The following is a 14,159-nucleotide window of genomic DNA, read 5'->3' on the forward strand; positions in this document are numbered from 1 at the left end:
AGAGGGGAATTTTCGATGGAAAGTGGCCATTTTTCGCAAGTGGTTTGGAAAAGTACTAAACAAATTGGCTGTGCCGTCACCAACTGTCCTTTCGGCGGCTATTATGTTTGTGAGTATTCTCCACCTGGTAACGTACACGGCCAATTCCAGGCCAACGTGTCGCCTTAATGCCAGAATATCGAGAGTAAGAAAAGTATCGTCATCCCCAAAAACTGTTTTTATGTAACAAGACGGATTCCCTCCCTTGTTTCGTTACTGGAAATAAGGTTAAAATCATTACCTTTTGTGTTAGTTTGTTGTTTTATTACTTTCAATAATTCAGTAAGAGTAATCACCATTATTTAATAACAAGAGCTTTTCTTATTTTGATAAATAGTCGAACCATCTGAACTAGCTTAAAGGAAAGAGTCCCAGAATACGTTTCTATCGATTATAATCGGATAGGTATATTAAAAATCCTGAAAGTTGGCATAAAGATAGAAATGGCGCATATTTTCTCAACCTTTCCTGTATGGGTGTAATCACGCTCATCACTACTGAATAATGGAAAGCACAGATATGCTATCCAAAAGGAACCTGTTCTGGCTTTCGCTTTACTCAATGCCCAAGTATTTCGTCTAACTTAGATGTCGAGCAAGTTACCCTGGAAAAAATTCGCTGTTTTTTACATTATTGAGGGGCAAAGAAACAATTCTAAGCATCTCAAACGATTTCATGGTCTTTTCTCCAAGAGATCTTATATTGAGTTTCATTAGCACGATAAAACGTTGCAAAAGATATTATATCGATCGCTCACCTCTTATGCAGTATAGAATCCACGCAGAGCTAGGTATGAGTAGGTTGGCATAAGAGGCGGAACTTTTCACGCTCCATTTGTAATATCTCCTAAGGAGAAACTCAACTATGCTTGGTATTTCTTCGTAAAAAAGCCGTTTGTTTAATCCCCAGCTGGTTGTAGCATTGCGCCAAAAACTTGGAGAGTCCCATTCACTGAGGATTCCAGACCCTATATACTCTGTCGCCAAATCCCGAGCAGCATTTTGAAGGGTTTCTGAATCAGCAGTATGACACGTATGCCATTAAACGAATCGTTCGGATAAGGATTCCAGTGTGGCATTTGGCTTACTAGCCTTGAGAAGGGTCGCGAAACAAACAATCAATTTTGCAACCATTAGGCCTATTCCGATAGATTCAGATGTATGTGTTCAAAAGGGACCACCACCTTTGGTGGGGTGAAATAACTAGTGCTCCGGTGGCAAGGTTGAGTCAAGTGGACTATGCCTCCAAACTAGATTTGAACAAGGTGGATTATTGGGTAGGGCCCACTTTTCACAGCCACCCTAAGATCTTTGATATTGGCACTTTCATCGAGACAGAGAGTGTCGGTTGAACATTACTTTTTACATTTTCTTGTGGTAGTAGCCCCATTCTTTGGATGCTCGCAATGATTCGTCTAATCCATCTGAATCTATCGATGTTGATCTTACGAGCATATAATGCCCAAAATAGAGGAAAATGACAATGAAAACCAAAAAAGAATACTATAATGGAAAGCTGCGGGAATCAGTTGAATCACCCAATGCTTAGGAGGACCAACGCCCCCAATAGCCAGTTCATTTTCCATTCTACTTTTAGACTATTTTGGCCACTCAATAGGCTTGGAGTCACCATAGGAGCGGGGAGCATAGGTGCTGGGCCATGGCTGAAGATGGTCACCACGGTGACATGGGGAGCGATGCTAGGCGGGGGTGAATCGGAGGAGAGTGTAGTTAAAATAGGGGGTGGGTTCGCCGTTGGTGGGGAGCTTTCCTCCGCGGGAAACGAGACCGCCACGGGCGATTGAGACGAGGTTGACACGGGATCCTGCTGTGTGGAGAAAGTGATCACTGGAGCTGAGGCCGGGGAGGATACGCTACTTGTTTGCTCGGTCTGCAAAGATATCCCAGAGGATGGGTCAACAGGGAAGGACGAGGTACTTGAAGCTGGAGCAATGCTTGTCCCCGCCCCGCTTGAAGATCCGTTGCTCTCTAAACCAGAACTGGACGAAGTGAGGGTTGAGGCCGGCTGCTGGAGAGAAGACACGGACACTGACTCGATGGAGGACGTGGAGCTGAAAGGGATTGTCCCAAGAACTAGTGCATAGATAGAGATATCACTAAGTATTCAGCCTGTCCGAGAGAGTGTGATTCCAAACCTTTCTCAAATTGTGTTGAGGTTGAGAGTGGCAATGAGGTTATTGTGTTGTTCGACTGACGCTCTATGGGGCTACCCCTCGAAAGCACGGCAGAGGTTACCGCCATACTAGAGAGAAGGATGGCTATGGTGGAGTGCACCGTATAGGTATGAAGCATGTTTATGAATTAATAAAGACAAGTGACTTCGAGGTATAATCTAATAACGGAGGAAATACTCAAGGGTGATCGAAGACGAAGAATAAAACCATCCCCTAGTTTATATCATCATTTTAGTTTGGCGTTGGCTCAGGACGCACTGCTGTTTGGTAGGTTCTAGGTATTTTAATTGGCAAATCCTTTGCCAAAAACTTCCACTGCGCACGGACGCTATGTTTCAACTCCGGTTTTTATCAGTAGCGGGTGCTCCCTAGAGCAATGGTGATCACCATGGCCATGGCCAGTATAAAGGCAATAGCGTACGCAATAAAGAAGCTTTTGCGGCCGTGCTCGACGAAGCCTTGCTTGACCAAGTGATTTTGGTTCTTGAAATACTTCAACAAGGCTCCCACCAAGGCTATAAAGCCCACTCCACAAAATGAAATGCCAAGGCTAGAAGAGATAAGATTGGGTGTATAGTGTTTCCAGTCCTCCACTTGAATCGGCAGGGGAAAAACTAACGTCAGCCCGAGAATGACCAAGGCCATCGTGAGCTCCAGCCAAGAAAGAAAGGTACGCTCGTTGGCTTTAATGGAGGTAGCGAGGCAATGGAAAGCAGGTCAGCTGCGGTGGGGAGGGGAGAGGGGAGTAAAGGAAGTTTACCCATGTGGTCACGGGCCGTACTTTCTGTGTTTTTCAGCACCAGCTGAAGGTAGTTATGGAGTGAAATTCCAGATTCCGTTTGGGATTCCATGACAAGAGTAGAGTGGCAAAAAAAAAAACCTGTGACCGCTCCATTTTTGAAGAATGCAGGATGGCATGGCTTTTAGTCACTAAATTAAATTGGATCTTGGATTTTGCATAGAATGGGAGAGTAGAACAATCATGCTTTAAACATAATAGAGTACATTGTAGAAGGAGAAAGGAGAGAGGGAGAAAGGAGAGAGGGAGAAAAGAGTAAGGGGTAAAAGTGTCATTCGAAAAGCTCCACGTACCGCTGGGATGCTTGAACGAGTTGATTATGAAGCTTAAGGTCTAATATTCAATCAAGATAGATAGGCGGGCTATCCGCGTTAGAGAAGTCTTCCAGTAAGGTGAGGAAATAAAAAGAGAAATTTACCAAAGTTTTCGCCAAAATTGGAGGACGTAAACTCAGTGATGGAGAGGTCGTCATTGACGCGCCCAATTATCTCGACATAGGGGGTTCCCCAAGTGTTTTCCTGTTCCGGAATAGGGAAAAATACAAAATGGATTGGAAAATCATGGAGATATAAGATGTCTAGGGAAGATTTACATTATTAAGCTGCACGCGGACATGCCCATTATCACTGGCCTCGATCACGCCATAGTTTCCCGAATGCTAATGGACGAAGTTGAGCGTAAAAAAAGGGGTCGTGTAGAGAGAGATCGAGACAGGATCTCACCTGAATTATTTTCCCAACGATTCGAACTACCTTTCCTCGGTACTTTTCGAGAAGCACTGAATTCACGCGCGGGGTCACTTGATCCATCTTGCAATTGATCTCAAGTCGCGATATTTCGAAAAAAGAGAAATAAAGGGGGGGGGGGGGAACGAAAAAACACGTATTTCCGGCGAAATGGGACATTTGATTTCGTCACGGGATGACGACATGCTTTGTTTTGAAAAATTTTCCTTCTTATTCATGGTAGGCACAAGCCCAAGGTTTGTTTCCTCCTCTTTTGCCTCGTTTCCAATTTGCTTAGGAAAGGCCTACTTCCCTACACAATCTCACCCAATCGAAACACAACATGGCCCACGATCAAGTCTGGTTCTCTCGTCCCCGCCGCTTCGGCAAAGGTTCCCGTGAATGGTAAGGCTCACTCTAATGAAGATCGGAAGTTTGTTTTATTTTGTTTTTCCTCGAGCTTTTCTCGGGGATGATGGGTCTTTTTATTATCTATTTTCTTTTGCCTTTGCCTTTTGGCTATTGTACCCAGCCAAGCATTTCGGCCGATGTGGATACAATCCGTTTATTTCGTCCAATGCTAATCCCTTTTGTCTTTTTCTTCTCATAGCCGTGTGTGCACTCACCGCGCCGGTCTTATCCGCAAATACAACTTGATGTTGTGCCGTCAGTGCTTCCGTGACTACGCCAACGATATCGGTTTCCACAAGGTAGATATGGCTATGAGTTGCTGGAATCGAACTCCCATGCATCCTAACCTGACCTCATTCTCTCTTCCTATTATAGTACCGTTAATTCATTACATGTTTTACTTTCGTTGAACATGGGATAAATAAATAAATCGGTCTGTTGGGGCCATTTCTGCTTCGTTTTTCATCATCCGATTTGTCACAAACAATAAATATCTTTCATATCTATACCTTTGGAAGGCGGACACTTGGCCTCCCTGCTTTCATCTTTAGATATCAGATTCTGAAATCAATTTTCAAATTGACCACACGAAACGGGAAAAGAGGGAGGAGGTTTGCAATAAATAAAACCGTGTCCTCTTTTTTTATTTCCACAGAATATACAGCAAGCTCCAAGTGGGCCGATGAAGATATGTTCGACGTTATCGGGATCTACCATACTTACTGGCTAGTGATTCTCCTGCCCCGCGAGGAGATTCTCTCTCTTATTCCCGATGGCTATAGCCTCGCACCAATAAACTCATGGCCAGCGGAATGTCAGTCATTGGTTGCTTCACCCGAACATCATCCTCTTCTGCTTGAAATAGGGAAACAGCATGATTCCGGCCCCCAGCTCACAAGATGGCTCAGGGCCGATTTCGGCGAGGCAAAGGTCAGCGTTCCATTTGTTCTCCTGCCCGCCAGGTTTTCCACCACCCGCCCATTCGTGTACAAACGGAACATCTATCTGACGCGACGATACCTAGCATGGTCGAGCTGGGCCTTCTTCGGCCTAAATTCGGAGATGAGCAGCATCGCGATGTCCGAGACAAACGCCCGGGTCAAAACGGGCCAGGATACAGCGATAGACGCCGATATCGAGGAGGGGGCACCGGCGGAGAACATGGAGGGGATGAAGCGCATGTTCACGGGGATCTTCGTGGGCGACGGCTCCAGCTATGGGGAGTTTGCAGGGGACGTCCGTCTGCTGCGGAGTGTGAAAGGGGTGGTGAGGTTCGGGAAGGGGATGGGTAAGTTGGAGGGAGGCGAGATGCCCGCGAGAGGGGTGGAGGTGGAGTACAAGTATGTGCTCCGGGGGCCGAAGCCGATCTCGTCGCTGCAAGACTCGTCCGAGCGGGCGGGATAGGCCGTGTGGAGAGGGGTCGCGACTCGCAACATTTCACCGCCTCTAGTACACTCTATGTTTTATTTGTATGTTTCCTCTCTCTTCCCTCCCCTCCCATAAACAAACCGTTGTGTACAAAAGTGAGAAATACATCGGTATATGAAAAAACTAAATAGGCGAGTCGAATGGATGGATAGATAGATAGAGATAGATGGATCAATGCATATAAGTTATGTCTTCTGATGGAAAAGCAATGAATTTGCCGCGCTTGGCCTGGGCCTGGTCGTCGTGGAACCGGCGGTCGGCGCCTTTGTCCCGGAACACCTTGATCTTGCAAGAGCGCCTCTCCACGCTCCCGTCTTCGGCCGCGAACTCCACCATGAATTGCATCCGGACCCCCTTCTTCCCCCTAATCAGGGCGAACTCGGTCGACACACAGTGGAATTGCACCGCCAGCTCCGCCTTCTGTGCCGCGTGCAACAAGAACTGGACGCGGTTTTCGGCCATGGCCCGCACCTCTCGCACGCCGCTGCTCTTCTCGGCCAGCACGGAAAACAAGCGGCTGCTGGGGTTCCTCTTGCACCAGCCCGCCAGCAAGCTCTTGCCGTCGGTGTCGGCCGAGTCGTCGAGGGTGAGCGAGATCTCGCCGGAGACCTGAGTGTCCGGGGGCGCGGGCGGATCGATCTGGACGTGCAGGGTGTACGTTTGGTTGCGGTTGAGGTAGGTGGAGATGAAGCCGTTCTCCTTCTTGATGGCCGTGCGGGCGTTGAGCCAGACGCTGTAGACGGGCTTGGGGGCGGGCTCTGCCGGGGCCAGGGGGGAGGGGGCGGAGACGCTCATAGGGCCGGGGGAATAGGCGGCGAGCGAGGGGGCCAAGGGGCCGTGGGTGTGGGGTAGGATGTGCGAAGGGCTGCAAGGAAGGGCGGCGGGGGCTTGGGAGCAGAAGAGCAGCGGGTTGGGGAGCAGGAAGCCGGGAGAGTATACGAGCGACGACGGGAGGTGTATGTTGATGGCGGAGGCGAGGGGGTTGAGAAAGAGGGCGTCGCCGTACAGCAGCGGAGGGGGGCCCTGGGCAAGCAGGTCGAAGGGATCGCACGAGGGCGCATCGCCCGAGCCGGGGTCGCCGGGCAGGCCAGCGTCGGGGATGGTCTCGAGCGCAGAGCCGGGTTCAAAGTTGACGAGCATGGTCAAGGCTGGGGAGATGCGAACAAGGTCGAGCGGATGCCCTTAGCGCTTGCGCGCTCGCTGCAGCGGCCTATATATACACGGCCATACCCACGCCTACGCAGGCACATCCACTCACGCACTCGTGCCCCCCGCGTCCACTCACCGGCTTGCATGAAGAGTGATTTTCAAAATTGCCCGGCGAAAAATGAAAATCGTTTGCGGTGCAGCGATCGGCTTTTGATCTTCGCCGAACCTTAAATCCAAAACTTGGGGGGATCCGCCCCTTTCCTCTCCCTGCTCGCGCCCGAGCAAGCGCTCGCGTTACGCGCGGCCTCGGCGGTGCTCTGCACATGCTTAGGCCGTGCTGCGTCGAGGCCGCGCCAGCCGTTGCCGAGGCCCCTTGGCACGCGGCGGCCGCGTTTCCAGAACAATCCGGCCCCGTCGCACCCGGTTTAGGTTGGCCGGCTCTCGCGCAAAGCTTGTTTCGATTTTCGAACTCTCTCGAACCTTGAGGTATTAATAGCCCGGCCTCCAGCGGTCAATACAAGTTTGCGGTGAGGCATTTTCCGGCCTGGGAGGATGCGTCGATTTGTCGGCCACCCTCCGCCCCTTGCGCCAATTCTCCCCGTCCACCGCAGCCTGCCCCGCCCCCTCGCTGCACACCCACCCAAGCGCCTCGCGTCACGCCTAGGCGTGCTGCGCCGAAGAGCCGATGCAGAGGCCCTCATTTCGCATTAACGGTCGCGCTGCTTTTCTGCCGCTGGATCGGTTTCTGGTTGCGGAGATCATCCTTTAATGCTCTGCATTGCCACACGGCGTATGGTGGGTCGAGCTCAGTGGGGCTGTCATGGAGCTCAGCTCCAAACCCGCTTTCCAATTCCCGGCAATGGGGACTGCGCATGAGCCTATACGGCTGCCTCGCTTTTTACGGCCTCGCCGGAGTGGCCCATGGCATCCAATGTGTCAGTGTGCAGTGGTCGCCGTGCTTGAATTTTGCATTCGAATGGATAGAATGGGCCATGCAGAACCCCTTTCATTCAGCATGTATTCATCGCTGCATCCAATTCTCGAGGCTGGGGGAGGCTTAAACCCTCGACATTATTATTTCAGCAGCTATCTAAAGTAAAACAAGGACTGGATAGAAAAATATCAAACAAAGAACAAAAATGCAAATCATGGCTGGTCTCCCGTCACAAACTCAAACCCGCTCTCATCCTCTACGGGCATATTCATCCCTATCTGCGAGATGTCTCCAGTGAAGGACTCGAACTCCTCCATGGTGATTTCGTTTTCCATATTGGCGTTGGCGTGATGGTCGTCCCCACTGGGGTCGGTCACCACGGACTCCAGCAGGTCAAGGCCCTTCGGCTGCGGCTCGGGCGACTCGGGTAAGTCTAGCTCCACCATGGTCACCGCGCCTCGCCGCTCGATTCGCATGCCCATTTGAAGCTCGATTCGTTTCTGGAGGGCATCCAGCTCCTACACCACAGGTTAGCTTCCACTCCAAGTACTCAAATAAACACGCTTTCTGAACACACACCTCCATGGTTTTGCAGTCCTTTAATTCTCGAAGTCCCTTGTAGAGAACCTCGGCACTTCGCTTGGACTCCTCCATGCGTTTTGCGTGGCCGGCTTTCATGGCCTCTACATCTTCTTCTATCTTTGCCTAAAAAAAAAACTCCCATCAGCATGGAGAGGGGGGAAGGGCGAAAACGTGTATATGAAAATTCGAGACCTTGAGCTCCTTTGCCTTTTCCCCTTTGGACGCCGTCAAGTTCAAGGAGACCGGGATAAGGCGGCCTAGTAAGGTCATTAGATGAAAAAATAAGAACCCGCAGCAGGATTCAATGGGAAATCTGCTTACTGGCATTGTAGGGCGTGAAAATCTCCGACATATAGTCGTGATTCCGCTTGTAACGTGCCATGGCCAACTCGCGGAAGGAGATGTGATCTAACTCATCTAAAGGGAAAACGCCAATGTCCAGGTTGAAGTAGACAAAATGCATCCAGGGGTGGATCAATTACCTCCGGAGGGTTCCTCAGCCTCTTCGGTGGGCGCGTGTGGGACTCTTGCAACTTGCTGCTAGAGTGAGATGGAAGCCAGTTAGTATTGACAAGTCATGGAAACATCTTTGAAGAGACGAACCGGATTTTGTATCTGCTTTTTGGGCGAGGCTCGAGGGGGGCTATGCTGCGGGAATCCGTGTGCAACGGGCATCTGCGCAGGGGGCCGGATAAAGCCGTGCTGCGAAGGCATCTGGAACGGTCGCTGCCCGTGGGGAGTCGCATTCGAGATGGGGGCATTGACGACGTGATAGGAAGGAAGTGCGCCACCCGTGAGGAAGGGATTGCTAGGTTGAGTGCTAATTTGAGGGAGTGGATATCGGCGCGGCGCAGGTCGAGCCACCGTTGAGTCAGCAGGAATACGAGCTTTGTCCACAGGGAGGAAACTCGATTAATTTTTTAGAGCCAGGACAGAGATTTGCCAGCCCTACTCACCATTTTGATCCATCCGTTTGTAATATAAAATCTCTAGTTGCTGCTCTCCTGGCGAGAGTAGGCGAAACCTTGTTCGCACCATCGAAGTGTATTGTTCTTGAGGGCGAAAACCATGCATGCGGGTTGACACGCGCAGGACCTGAATATCCGAGAGAGGGGAGGGGGGGGGGGAGAGGAGAGGAGGAGGAGGAGGAGGAGGAGGAGGAGGGAAGGGGAAAAAAGAAGGTGGACATTTATTAATACGCGTTGACTTCACCCATCATACCAGTAGACATAAAAAAAACCTACTCTGCCATCTTGTAACGTCACGTTCGAATGTCGCTCCTCAGACATGTACTGAAGCCTACGCAACTTGAATATAAATAATTCTGCGCCTCCTCAGGGCATAACCATTGCGTCGGACTTACCCATCGTGGGGATATTGATCATCGGATGCAGTCACGTAGACAAGATAAATCTGACCATCCACTAATTTAGATCGGGGTTGGTAAAAGAATCAACAAGAGAGCTAGCTACGGATCCATTTACCCTCGTGCTTGTCAATATACGACCAGGCAAATTGCAGCTGTGATTTCAGACTAGAGGCCTTGGTGAGCAGGTTCGCGGCCACTTCCGGACTAAGCTGGTCGGCCGCAGGGTACATGAACGTCGCGCGTAGGAAGAGCTCCGAACGCAGATCGGTCGGAGGACCCGGGTGCATCATGGTCTGCTCTAGTATAGTCGGGCCGTGGGGCGGATTGGGGGGGTGGAGATGTCGACGATTTTATTGCAAAAACACCAAGACACTTAGAAAGACGGGGCGAAATAGTAACCTAACCTAACGCGAAGCCTCAATTAACGTCATCAAAATAACAAACAACAATGCAAAATTTTTTCTTTTACGCTAATCATCCTCTATACTCTACCCAGTTTTGTCGGGCATTCTCCGCGTCATTTTAAACAAAGAGAATAAGAGCGCGCATGGCTCCTCCATTCTATTTGAAGCCTGAAAATACCCTGAAGCGCGCCGAAGGTAATGTTTCAATCTGGTCCCCCCATTTGGACTTGTAGATCGGACCGCACGGCGGCCCCCCCATCTATGAGAAACGGAGTGTTTCCGGATTTGCGCAAGATCCTATGCTAATGCTGTCCATTCTACCACAGAGCTTATTGGTGTTGGCCAGGCCAGTGCCGCTCTTCAGCAGCTTCACGATATGCTCGTGTCAAAGCGAACGCGCTCCATGCAGATCACCACTCTTGAGCCGATGGTGCTGCGTTTTGTCGAGCTCTGCGTGGAGCAACGTAAGGGTAAGATGGTGAAAGAGGGCTTGCATCAGTACAAGAACGTGGCCCAAAACTCTAATGTGGCGTCCATTGAGGTAACCTATTCTTGGATCATGATGAGCTATTTCATCTTGATATTAATTCCGATGTGTTCTGCTTCCTCGCTCCCTTCCCCTTTTCTCCTCCCCAACAGCTTGTTATCAAGAAGTTTGTTGAGCTCTCTGAAGCCAAAGTATCAGAGGCCCAAGCAAGAGCTGAGAAGATTACGCTAGACCAAATTGAGGATCTTGAAGCAACCGAGACCCCTGAATCCATCCTCCTAAGCACCGTGAGCGGTGAGCAGACACGGGATCGTACCGATCGTGCAGTGGTCACCCCGTGGTTGAAGTTCCTGTGGGAGGCATACCGCACCGTACTCGATATCCTGCGAAATAATGACCGGTTGGAGATTTTATATCAGGCGACCGCCAACCAAGCATTCCAGTTCTGCTTACGGTACTCCCGTAAGACCGAATTCCGCCGCCTTTGTGAACTGCTCCGCAATCATCTACAGAACATTGCCAAGTACTCGCACCAGCCTCACGCCATCAATCTCAATGACCCCGATTCACTGCAACGCCATCTCGAAACCCGGTTCAACCAGCTTAATGCCGCCGTCGACCTCGAACTGTGGCAGGAGGCTTTCCGCTCCGTCGAGGATATCCACAACCTACTCTCGATGTCCAAGCGACCGCCCAAGCCTGTGATGATGGCCAACTATTACGAGAAACTCGCCAAAATCTTCATGGTGGGCGACAACTACCTCTTCCATGCTGCCGCATGGAATCGCTACTTCACCCTCGTGAAGGCGCAGAACAAGGGCTTGACTGAGGAGGAGCAGACGAGGTAGCCATCGATTTTTCCACCCGCTGTCTATTTCTTCCCCCCCCCCCTTTTTTTTTTCTGCTTTCGAGGCTAAATATTTTTTTTTTATTGCTTCTTTTTATCGTAGACTCGCCTCGCTTGTTCTCATTTCCGCACTGGCCATTCCCATTATTTCTACCAAGCAGCGCGCAAGCTACCTTGAATTCGACGAAAACCAAAATCGGTCATTGCGTCTCGCTTCCCTGCTCGGCATGGTACGGGCGCCCACACGCAGTGGGTTGCTCAAGGAGGCGCTTGGCAAGAATATTCTCCGCAAGGTGCGTCCCGAAATCCGCGACCTTTACAACATCCTCGAAGTCCAGTTCCACCCTCTCTCTATCTGCAAGAAAATTGAGCCTATCATGGCCCAAATCGCTGCCGATCCCAGCCTTGAGCGCTACGTGAAGCCATTGCACCAGGTGATCCTCACCCGCCTATTGCAGCAGCTCTCCCAGGTGTACAGCACCGTCAAGCTCGAGTTCGTGATGAACCTTGCCCGCTTCCCATCCCATCCCCACGATGCCGCCGATATTGAGAAATTCATCATGAACGGGTGCAAAAAGGGCGAGCTGTCCATCCGAATCAACCATGCGACCAAGAGTTTAACGTTTGAGACGGACCTCTTCGCCCCGCCGCGCGACACCGTCACCGACGGACCGAAGTTGCAGACGGAGCCTGCCGAGCTCATGCGCACCCAGCTCTCCCGCCTCTCCAAGTGCCTCCACAGCTCTCTGCACTTGATCGACCCCTCCGTCGTCGAGGCGAAACGGGAAGAAAAGCGCAGCGCCTTCCAGCGTGCGCTTGCCGGCGTCGAGGAGGAGCACCGGGCCTCGTTGGCTCGCAAGGCCATCATTGAACGCAAGAAGGAGCTGATGGAGACCCTGCTCATCCGCAAGGAGAAGGAGGAGGCACGCGAGAAAGCCCTTCGCATGCAGCAAGAGGCCGAGGCCGAGCGCCAGCGCCTTGCCGAGGAATCGAAGCGGCGTGAACTGGAGCGCCTGCGCCGTGAGCGCGAGGAGATCCAGCGTGCAGAAGCCCGCAAGCTTGCTGAGCAGCTGAAGGCAAAGAGTGGCGTCGAGCTCAACCTCGACCAGCTCGAGAACCTCGACACCGAAAATCTCGTCCGTATCCAGGTTGAGCAGCTGGCCAAGGAGAAGAGCGAGATCGAGCAGCGGTTGTCCGCAACAGCACGACGCATGGACCACATGGAGCGCGCCCTCCGGATGGAGGAAATTCCGCTGCTGGCTAAGGACTATGAGCGCCAGCGCAAGATGGATCGCGCCTACCACACTGCCGCACAGAAGGCCGCGCTGGATGCCGCCCGGGCGAAGCACACCGAGGATATCAAGATCAAGAAGCGGATGCTCCGCATTCTGCCCGATTACCAGGAGTACCGCAAGCAGTGCGAGGCCAAGCGTCACGATGAGTTTGAGGCGCGCCGCAATGCGATGCAGAAGAAGATTGAGGAAGAGAAGCAGAAGCGCATCGAGCTGTTCCGTGCGCGCAAGGAGGAAGAGCGCAAACGCCGTGAGCTTGAAGAGAAGGCCCGCGCCCAGCAGGAGGAGGAGGAGAAGCGCCGGGCGGAGGAAGAGGCACGCTTGGAGCAGGAGCGCATGGAGCAAGAGGAGGCCAAACGCAAGGAATACGAGGAACGCAGACGCAAACTCGACGAAATTGCCCGTAAACAGGCTGAGCGTGAGCGCGCAGCCGAGGAGAAAATCCGGGAGTCCAAGGAGCGGCTGCTGCGGGAGCAAGAGGAGAGCCGCCGCGAGAGCGAGGCCGCCAAATCCGCCGGTACTCGATACGTACCGCCCTCCAAGCGGGCCACAGCCCCTGCAAGCGAGGGAGGAGCTTGGCGCCCAGGAGGGGCCACCGGCCGCCCATCGTGGCGTGATCGGGAAGCGGCCAGGGAGCGCGAGGCGCAGGAACGGGAGGAACCATCGTGGAGGCGGCCAGCCCCGGCACCGGCCCCGGCACCGGAAGAAGCGGCTCCGAAACGGGAGGCTCCACTGCTGTTCAAGTCGCGCGCAGCTGAAGAAGGCGGCGGCTGGAGAGCACGGTTGGCCCGCAAGCAGCAGGAGCAGCAGCCTTCTGACTCACAGGCCAATGGTGGCGAGGAGGCGGCGGGAGATGACGGTTTCACTACCGTCAGGAGAAGTCGGGGCAAAAAGTAGAGACTTTCTTCCATTCATAAACTCTTTTTCTTTCGTTGACTCTATTTCCCCAACTATGATGAGAACCAAAAATTTTTTTATGAAGGGATTTTTATTATTATTTTAAGATGTGATATGCTAAGGAAAATTGTATTCGCCACAGAATAAAACCGGAATCTTCTATAGTTGTCTTATTTCCTATCGCATCTCCTCCAGCCTAGGTGATGTTCACGTTGGACGTGTTAACAGGGAAGGACAGTGATACACAAAGCTAGTTAGAATATATGACGAAAAAAATACAAATAAAAAAGCAACTTAACTGAAGGTAGACGAACGTGTGCTTCTGCTGCGTTGCAGAATTCAGGTTGACCCATTTTTACCAAATGAATCGATTCTCCGGCACGGGATCGTATTTTATTTTATCTCCTATATACATAATATGTACATATATGATAAAATAAAAGTGCTATATTATATCACTATTGGGGGAATGGAGAGTTTATTATGTGGATTTTGAGAAGAAGCGGCAAGGAACAGCGTGTTCATTGCACCAATAATGAGGGCATTTGGATGTATATTGGTAGAGTTAGCTAGCTATTTGCTCTCATAAAGAAGGATATTTT

General features: G+C 51.3%; 8 protein-coding genes across 8 annotated transcripts; 3 read left to right on the forward strand and 5 right to left on the reverse strand.

The window, feature by feature from the left end:
• Positions 1–1,572: 1,572 nt before the first annotated feature.
• On the reverse strand, positions 1,573–2,351 carry VTP21DRAFT_2813 (uncharacterized protein; the record flags this gene model as incomplete). The annotated part of the gene is made up of 2 exons (XM_069393047.1): positions 1,573–2,132; positions 2,195–2,351. 2 exons carry the CDS (start codon positions 2,349–2,351, stop codon positions 1,573–1,575), a joined length of 717 nt encoding a protein of 238 aa, XP_069250061.1.
• Positions 2,352–2,584: 233 nt separating this feature from the next.
• Positions 2,585–3,084, reverse strand: VTP21DRAFT_2814 (uncharacterized protein; the record flags this gene model as incomplete). The annotated part of the gene is made up of 2 exons (XM_069393048.1): positions 2,585–2,916; positions 2,994–3,084. 2 exons carry the CDS (start codon positions 3,082–3,084, stop codon positions 2,585–2,587), a joined length of 423 nt encoding a protein of 140 aa, XP_069250062.1.
• A 219-nt stretch (positions 3,085–3,303) lies between these two features.
• VTP21DRAFT_2815 (uncharacterized protein) lies at positions 3,304–3,841 on the reverse strand (the record flags this gene model as incomplete). Its single annotated transcript, XM_069393049.1, has 4 exons — positions 3,304–3,365; positions 3,451–3,550; positions 3,625–3,690; positions 3,755–3,841. The coding sequence occupies 4 exons, from the start codon at positions 3,839–3,841 to the stop codon at positions 3,304–3,306; spliced, it is 315 nt and encodes a 104-aa protein (XP_069250063.1).
• Positions 3,842–4,100: 259 nt separating this feature from the next.
• On the forward strand, positions 4,101–4,552 carry VTP21DRAFT_2816 (40S ribosomal protein uS14; the record flags this gene model as incomplete). The annotated part of the gene is made up of 3 exons (XM_069393050.1): positions 4,101–4,162; positions 4,368–4,467; positions 4,544–4,552. 3 exons carry the CDS (start codon positions 4,101–4,103, stop codon positions 4,550–4,552), a joined length of 171 nt encoding a protein of 56 aa, XP_069250064.1.
• Positions 4,553–4,858: 306 nt separating this feature from the next.
• VTP21DRAFT_2817 (uncharacterized protein) lies at positions 4,859–5,572 on the forward strand (the record flags this gene model as incomplete). Its single annotated transcript, XM_069393051.1, has 1 exon — positions 4,859–5,572. The coding sequence occupies one exon, from the start codon at positions 4,859–4,861 to the stop codon at positions 5,570–5,572; it is 714 nt and encodes a 237-aa protein (XP_069250065.1).
• Positions 5,573–5,767: 195 nt separating this feature from the next.
• On the reverse strand, positions 5,768–7,619 carry VTP21DRAFT_2818 (uncharacterized protein; the record flags this gene model as incomplete). Its single annotated transcript, XM_069393052.1, has 4 exons — positions 5,768–6,744; positions 6,827–7,225; positions 7,264–7,393; positions 7,458–7,619. The coding sequence occupies 4 exons, from the start codon at positions 7,617–7,619 to the stop codon at positions 5,768–5,770; spliced, it is 1,668 nt and encodes a 555-aa protein (XP_069250066.1).
• A 272-nt stretch (positions 7,620–7,891) lies between these two features.
• On the reverse strand, positions 7,892–9,920 carry VTP21DRAFT_2819 (uncharacterized protein; the record flags this gene model as incomplete). Its single annotated transcript, XM_069393053.1, has 10 exons — positions 7,892–8,197; positions 8,259–8,384; positions 8,454–8,518; positions 8,583–8,678; positions 8,744–8,801; positions 8,865–9,148; positions 9,218–9,356; positions 9,506–9,560; positions 9,625–9,685; positions 9,746–9,920. 10 exons carry the CDS (start codon positions 9,918–9,920, stop codon positions 7,892–7,894), a joined length of 1,365 nt encoding a protein of 454 aa, XP_069250067.1.
• Positions 9,921–10,177: 257 nt separating this feature from the next.
• Positions 10,178–13,557, forward strand: VTP21DRAFT_2820 (uncharacterized protein; the record flags this gene model as incomplete). Its single annotated transcript, XM_069393055.1, has 4 exons — positions 10,178–10,229; positions 10,361–10,575; positions 10,674–11,365; positions 11,472–13,557. 4 exons carry the CDS (start codon positions 10,178–10,180, stop codon positions 13,555–13,557), a joined length of 3,045 nt encoding a protein of 1,014 aa, XP_069250068.1.
• Positions 13,558–14,159: the final 602 nt, after the last annotated feature.

This window comes from Calcarisporiella thermophila (genome assembly GCF_041956535.1).
Source record: "Calcarisporiella thermophila strain CBS 279.70 unplaced genomic scaffold VTP21scaffold_15, whole genome shotgun sequence".
NCBI lineage: Eukaryota > Fungi > Calcarisporiellomycota > Calcarisporiellomycetes > Calcarisporiellales > Calcarisporiellaceae > Calcarisporiella > Calcarisporiella thermophila.